The sequence below is a fragment of the Phaethon lepturus genome, unplaced genomic scaffold (genome assembly GCF_000687285.1).
Source record: "Phaethon lepturus isolate BGI_N335 unplaced genomic scaffold, ASM68728v1 scaffold38946, whole genome shotgun sequence".
In the NCBI taxonomy this organism is placed as follows: domain Eukaryota; kingdom Metazoa; phylum Chordata; class Aves; order Phaethontiformes; family Phaethontidae; genus Phaethon; species Phaethon lepturus.
In genome coordinates this window covers 471-8,062 of record NW_010547553.1, presented here as the reverse complement: position 1 = coordinate 8,062, position 7,592 = coordinate 471, and the positions used below count along the sequence as shown (strand labels likewise).

Genomic DNA, 7,592 nt, shown 5'->3' with positions numbered 1-7,592 from the left:
AGGGCAGCTGCCTGTGGGGGGAGGCTATGTTCGGCGTTTGACACAAGCCTTGGTCGGATTACTTGGTATATGATATGTGCCCGTTATTACTCAATTTTAAAATGGCTGTAACCAAGTGTTCAGACGTTAATTGTTTAAAAAAAGAGCTATGGAGACTGGTCCTGATACCACAACATCTTCTATCATCCTACTATTAAGGATGATTTAGTGCTGCCAAAATAAGTGGGAGCTGCTTTCTTTTCAGAAGGTGTGTTTGGAATGGTGGAGTGAGTGCTTGTAGTTCTTTAGATCAATTTGGAAACCTGTTTTTTTCTCTTCCTAGCTGTTGCCGATGCAATTAGAACAAGCCTTGGACCAAAGGGAATGGATAAAATGGTAAACCTCATACTTAAATTTTTAAAATATTAAGCTTACTGAAGAGATTGTAGAGTCACCGTGGTTTATATAGGATGACGTTTTTTGCTTTCAAATTGTTTTCCAAGTTTCATTTATTTAAGGGGAAGCATGAACTAAATGTACATCTCTGAGTATTTCTCAAACGGAGAATGTTGTTACGAAAAATATTTTACGTGGCGTATCAAACGAAATTACAGATTTGTAGTGACTGATCAGAACTTGCTTTTTTGCTCTTCCTTCTCAGATTCAGGATGCTAAAGGAGATGTGACAATCACGAATGATGGTGCTACTATTCTGAAACAAATGCAGGTTCTGCACCCTGCAGCCAAAATGGTCAGTGTTTTTTTTCCATTGCTCAGACGATGATACATGTTAGAGCTTAATTTCTGGGACAAAAAAACATAGTGACATCTCATGTGGATTTGAGGAGCGTTACCTGCTGGTGATAGAGCAAGACATTTTGCACAGCGTGCTCCATTTTGATTGTAAGATGTGCTGAAGAGTTCCAAGTCCTTATTTCCTATCTGGTATTCCTTATGCATAACCTCTCTGGACACATTTTAAAAGATAAAGAATCTAGCCCAAACCTGCTTCTCTCATCTCAGAAAGAAAAGTCAGTGGTGTTCTAAACTGCTAGGACAGAAGAGAATGAAAGAAGACAACTAATTACCTTATGGTCAGGTGGTCTGTCAATACAGTAGCCTGGTCTTCTGAGAAGTTAAATGTAGACCTCTTAGATTTGGTTGCGTTTGAGGTGGAAATGAGCTTCCTGTGACCCTCCTACAGGAGAGGAAAAGGTTAGATAGCTCTGATCACTTCCAAGCTTGGGAGAAAAGCTTCCTCACTCCTGTAAGGGATCTGCTTCACAGTAGTTGTACTTTGCCAAATAGGCGTACAAGTACTGAAAGCGAAGTGCAAAAGGTACTAACTTCAAGTGAGAAAATCCATGATTCGTCCTAATGCTAAGGTTGATTTCAGTAGTGCTGCGTTCTTGAATATATCTTTCTTTTTTTTTTTTTTTTTTTTGTAATTGTCAGTGTTTGCCATTAAGTAACGTTATATATAAAGTTTGGGCATAATTTGTTGTTTAGTTGGTAGAGCTGTCAAAAGCACAAGATATTGAAGCTGGGGATGGCACTACATCTGTTGTGGTTATTGCTGGAGCTCTTCTAGATGCCTGTTCCAGACTTCTTCAGAAAGGTAAATACGTGTATATACATATATATTTAATACAAAAACATGACTGGACGTAGTTAAATCCTCTTATCTGCTTGCATGTGTGTAATGAAGCTTAAAGTGGCTATTTCCAGTTGAAACATGAAAGGTGACTCAAGTCTTCACATTCAGGTTTCTCATGCATCCCATTTTTGATTAAAAATCTGTTTAGCTTTTTATTTTTAATTGAACACATTACTGTTGGTACGGGAAATAGTGCCTCGGTGATGTGACACATGTTCGCTTGTAAAACCTCACCTCAATTATACATGTACTTCTCTCATGGACAGAGAGATAGTGTAAGAAGGTATGAATAAAATTTGGGACCAGTGACTCTACAGGGTTTTTTTATACTTGGCAAATTTGTCACCTTCCATCACTTAAAATATAGGGACCTTGGGAAAGTCTTGTCAGGAAAAGACAGGAATTATGGAGAGCAGTAGTTAGTGTAGGTTCTGTTCTGTTAGATCAGGATGTTCTCTCGCAGCCTGCTTCTGTGCAGTTCAGGAGTTTCTTTAGCTGTCCAGCCAGCTAACAGTTAGGCTTCTGTGGGCACTGGAAATCGAGCAAGGGTGGTTGGACCTGCAGAGTTCCTGCTTGTCTTGGATCTGGACTTTTTAGTGGTTTACTTACACTAGCCTCATCTCAATATGCACCATTTTGCTTGTTCTCTTTCTGGCCCTTACCAAGGGTTCGCTTACGTTTACTTCCTCTCACGGTACTGGTGGTACTGTACTGCTGGGCCTGCAGCCTGGCATCCCCTGCTGTCAGAGCTGGGTAGAAGCTGCCTGCTTTGAAAAGGTAAATCGCATGCTCCAGAGAAATTGAGGAACTTCATGCATAGCTATGGGAAAACTTTGCAAATCTGAAATAAAATCACTGTCGGGCTCCTTGCAGGTAGGAGCTCCTTGCTCCTTGAAGAGCAGCAGTAAGGATGCCAAGGAAAAAACAAAGCTTTGAGAAAGTATGCTTCTGGGACGTCCGACATTGCAGGGAAATGTGCTGTACTTGTCTGTGAGGACAAATTATGAGGAACATTATAGCTTTTTGTCCCCTCAGCTTTAACAGTGGAAAGTAATAAGGGAGGTCATATACTCCTGAAGAATACATTTTGCCAAAATGTCTTCCAGTTTACTCTGGCATGAGAGTCTCTTTAAATTGATCTTAAAATGGGAAGGGATGAGGAAAAAAACCTCCAAAAACATTGTTTTAACAAACAACCTTTTTATACCATCCACAGGAATTCACCCCACCATCATTTCAGAGTCATTCCAGAAAGCTTTGGATAAAGGCATCGAAGTACTGACCAACATGGCACAGCCGGTTGAACTGAGTGATAGGGAAACCTTGCTAAATAGTGCAACCACTTCGCTGAATTCGAAGGTATGGCCGATACTTGAACTTCGTACCCCCAGACTAGCTGAGCCTTCAGCTTTTCCCAGTTCGTGCTGTTCTTTGCTTATTAAGAACATCCTGTGCACGTAAATCTAGTTGGGGTTTTCAGATGTTGGCTACCTTCTCTTAGACTTTTCAGAAAACCGTGGTTGATTCAGATTAAATCGAAGCGCCCATATTGAATTTCAGTCTGCAATGTTTAGCGCTCTTAGATGTTAACTGTAAGCTAAAATAAACAAGCTCCAACTGAAAAGAGCAACAGAAAAATGAGGTGGGATACAGAGTGCTTTTGCCAACTTTTTCTCTAGACATGTGTTCCTGTGGCAGAAACTCCTAAACCAGCATTGAAACTTGGAGAAAGGTGCTAGTCTCCCTTCCAGCAAAATAATCTAGGGAGCTCCCCAAAGTCCTATCTTAAGATTCGAGGAAATTCAAGTTTCTTCCATAAGCCATTCAGCATAGGTTTTGCCACCCATCTAGCTGCTCCTTCCTTTAAACGGAGTAACCCTTAAGAAGATGCTATTAAGACATCTGGCTAATGGACAGGGAGGGGAAAGAGCTTCTTTTCGAAGTTTAGAAGTCAAATGCTAAAATACAATGATAATAGTATTTTGAAAATGCTGTTTATTGGTGTTAAATCTCTCACCATTTTTTTCTCTCGATACTGTTAAATCCCTTAGGTTGTGTGTCAGTATTCTAGTTTACTTTCTCCAATGAGTGTGGATGCGGTGATGAAGGTGATTGACCCAACAACAGCTAGTAGTGTCGACCTCAGAGACATTAAAATTGTTAAGAAGTTGGGGTAAGAAACAATTTGTAACTAGATGGATTCTGTCTTTGTGAAATCAGCTTCCCAAAGCGCCGGAGTCATGGATTGTTTCTGTTTCCAGAGGCACAATTGATGACTGCGAACTGGTTGAAGGACTAGTTCTGACTCAGAAGGTGGCAAATACTGGTGTAACCAGAGTGGAAAAAGCCAAAATTGGCCTAATTCAGTTCTGCCTGTCTGCTCCAAAGACAGATGTAAGTGAAACAATGACTATGGCAAAACCTTTTGTTGTGGTACTTGGCAGATGCAAATGTAATAACAACACTTTTTTTTTTGTTAAGATGTTGTGATGTCAGCTCTATAATACAGCTGTAATGAATGAAGGTCTGCTGGGTAATGCTTAGCTACTCATAACTCTTAAAGAACTTACAGTTGGTGTAAGACAGAAAATAGTTTAGAAGTCCAGTACTTCTCATCATTTAATCTCTAAGACATCATATTTTACTGTAATGCTTGTTTGCTCTGAATCGCAGTCTTTAATCCTAAGTTAAAAGAATGGGGAATATCTTGACACTTGCTTTTAAAGTCAGCAGTTGTTCACAATTTTATCTTTATTTTTTTCTTTTTAATAGATGGACAACCAAATCGTGGTTTCTGATTATGCTCAAATGGACAGAGTACTGCGTGAAGAGAGAGCCTATATTCTAAATTTAGTGAAGCAAATTAAGAAGGCTGGATGCAATGTGCTGCTGATTCAGAAATCTATTCTACGGTATGTTAATACCAATTTCGTGCCTTACTGTGTGTGCTTGGCGGAACAATGGGAATTGTTTGGAATTCCTGGAAAATTGAAGCCAAATGCTAAGTCACACTTGGCAGAGTGTCAGACTGGCTGTAACAGTGACTGTACGTTTAGAAAGCAGTAGTGTGGTCTGTATTTTGAATTCAATGACATCCCTACTTTGTAGTCTGAAGAATTTCAGCGCTGCTGTACGAAGCTTGCAGCTTATGACCCGGTTACTGCAATAGCACTTGTGGACTGACTGGTTCCCTCTTGTTTTTAGGGACGCTCTTAGTGACCTAGCCCTTCATTTTCTGAACAAAATGAAGATCATGGTGGTTAAAGACATCGAAAGAGAAGACATTGAGTTTATATGTAAGGTAAAGTGAGTTCTGTAAATGGCTGTTGAAGTAGAGCGGTGTTTAAAGTCCACTCCAAAACTAAGTACCCAGCCAGTGTCAGTTTAATGTGACACTTTCACAAGTTTCGTGCTCTGACTATAGTGTAAGAGTAGGCATTTCCCTAAAAAACATTCCTGTTCTGTTGAGCAGTTGCATTTCTGGAAGATTCCAGACATGTAAAAGCCGTAGGCCCTAACTGCATTTTACTGTAATACGCAGAAGAATGTTATGCAGTATGCTTGCTGACTCTGCATCTTAGGTTCTGGATTATTTTTTACTTCTTTTCCCATTATTTTTTCAGACAATTGGAACTAAGCCTGTTGCTCATATTGACCAGTTTACTCCTGATATGCTGGGGTCTGCTGAGCTGGCGGAGGAGGTCAACTTGAACGGTTCTGGGAAGCTAATAAAGGTGAGTGACAAAATGTTAATAACCTACTTAACATCTGCCAATTACCTTTTAATGTTTTTTTGCTACTGCAGTTACTGCATTTAAGTACGTACCTCTAATCCCTGACTAGCCCCCAACTTGCGCAGTGTAGCGCCTTTGCTTAGCCAGATGTTAGCACTGCTACAGAACTTGCAGCTACCAACTTCTTTTTGTCCAGAACCCCATGCCCGCCCTGTTTGTTTTTTTTTTTCTGCAGTCCTGTTATTTGGCTTTATGTTTCAGATTACGGGCTGCACAAACCCTGGAAAAACTGTAACCATTGTGGTACGTGGATCCAACAAACTTGTTCTAGAAGAAGCTGAGCGTTCAATTCATGATGCCCTGTGTGTCATAAGATGCTTAGTTAAGAAAAGGTAATGTCCCAGTTCAGTTAGAATAGCTTCATAATAATACAGAAAGCTAGTCATTTATGGATTTATGTAAAATGAGTTTTTATTTTTAATCTCTATCCTCAGAGCTTTAATTGCAGGAGGTGGAGCACCGGAGATAGAGTTGGCACTGCGCTTGAATGAGTACGCTCGCACCTTGAGGGGTATGGACTCGTATTGCGTCCGTGCCTACGGAGACGCGCTGGAAGTCATACCATCTACGCTGGCTGAAAACGCAGGTCTCAATCCTATTTCGACGGTAACAGAGCTGAGAAACAGACATGCTCAAGGAGAGAAAACAGCTGGCATTAACGTCAGAAAGGTAACAGGGACTTGGGTGTGCATAGCATAGCTTGAAAAATGTTTGGGTGTTGACAGGAGAGTGCTTTGCATTAGGGCTAAACTAAGGAGAGGGCAAGTTTGTGTCTCAGAATGGTATTCCCCCTAAAATGAGCATCGAGGTAGATTACAGCTCGTCCTCTGAGGCTTTAACAACTTATCTTGAGTATGGACAACAGCAGCTACTTAAAAGCCCTATCCACAGGACAAGGAACTTCATCTGTCTCTTCAGCTACAAAAATAGGTGCACTTCGAAATTACCTGCAGCGGAAGGTGCTGATGGGTTAGAGTGGCACGGTGGGGCAGCTCCTCTTAAATGGTCACCATGTTTAAGCTTACTCCTGCTTGTAGGGTGGCATTTCCAACATCTTGGAGGAGTTGGTTGTCCAGCCCCTGCTAGTGTCTTTGAGTGCGTTGACTCTCGCAACAGAAACTGTGCGCAGTATTCTGAAGATTGATGATGTGGTGAGTAGTGTTTGCAACATGTTTTGTTTAACCTTTTTTTTCACAAGCATCGGGATAGTTCCTGGTGTCTAACTGGCTGTGCTGCAAAATAGTAATTATTGTGTAGCATTGTCGGTTCATGTGCTACTTGGACCATTTGGCTGTCTAACAACTGCAATTAGAGTAAGATGGAATGCGTTATAAATACTGTACCCCAGACTAAGGAGTTAAAATGACTAAAAACCCAGGCTCTTTAAGCAGAGACGTAAATGCTACGTAGCCTGTGGACTTCCTGTGCCTGATAGTGTGAACTCTTTTTTGCAGGTGAACATGCGGTAAGCTGAAGAAAGGAAGTTGGGACTGTGCCCTAGAGCTCCTTTCCTCTAGTCTGGAATGTAGTTTCCTCACCAAAAGCGCCTGCGTGAATTGTCTTAAAGTCCACAAAGGCTTATCTACTTCTGTCATGTTAATTTAATAAAATTTCTGGTTTCAAAAAGGAAGTGCTGTTTATCAATAAACATGCAATAGTCTACCTGTGTCTTTGCTTTGAGGTAAACTTTTTAATGTTACGGTTGCTTTTCTGTGTCACATGCTCTTCTACTTAACTTTTTGGAGTGAACAGCAAATAATTAGCTCTTGTATGCTAAAAATAACGGTAACAGATACAACTGTTCTTTTTGTTACCCTCATCATGGTGGCAGTCAAGTCCCCAAAAGCCCAGGAAGGAAACTTTAGGACAGCTTAAATAATCCACTCCCACCCCCCCCCAGAGGAGTTGTTTTTCCCAAAACTGACTGAGAAGTGAAAATTATACTATTTTATAATAATGCAAATCACACCTTTCTAAAATGAGTCATAGACTACACCTTAAGATCGATCTGGAGCCACAAGAATTGTTCATGTTGCTGGGGTTCACAGCCACCAGGAAAAGCCTTGGCTGCCCCAGGATCCATCCAGTTTAGAGTTTAATTTAATTTGTTCCTAATGTTACATGCCATAGCTTATTCTAAACTTCTTTCTGCTTCCAATTTT

The 7,592-nt window shown here is 40.7% G+C and overlaps 1 protein-coding gene across 1 annotated transcript; it reads left to right on the top strand.

Annotated features, from left to right (window-relative positions):
* Nucleotides 1-322: 322 nt before the first annotated feature.
* CCT4 (chaperonin containing TCP1, subunit 4 (delta)) lies at nt 323-7,092 on the top strand (the record flags this gene model as incomplete). The annotated part of the gene is made up of 13 exons (XM_010289680.1): nt 323-375; nt 641-730; nt 1,489-1,597; nt 2,853-2,995; nt 3,688-3,809; nt 3,898-4,030; nt 4,409-4,548; nt 4,841-4,937; nt 5,260-5,370; nt 5,632-5,762; nt 5,865-6,099; nt 6,468-6,581; nt 6,885-7,092. Coding segments are annotated over 13 exons (1,493 nt in total), but the record flags the coding sequence as incomplete, so codon positions are not given.
* Between the last annotated feature and the right edge of the window lie 500 nt (nt 7,093-7,592).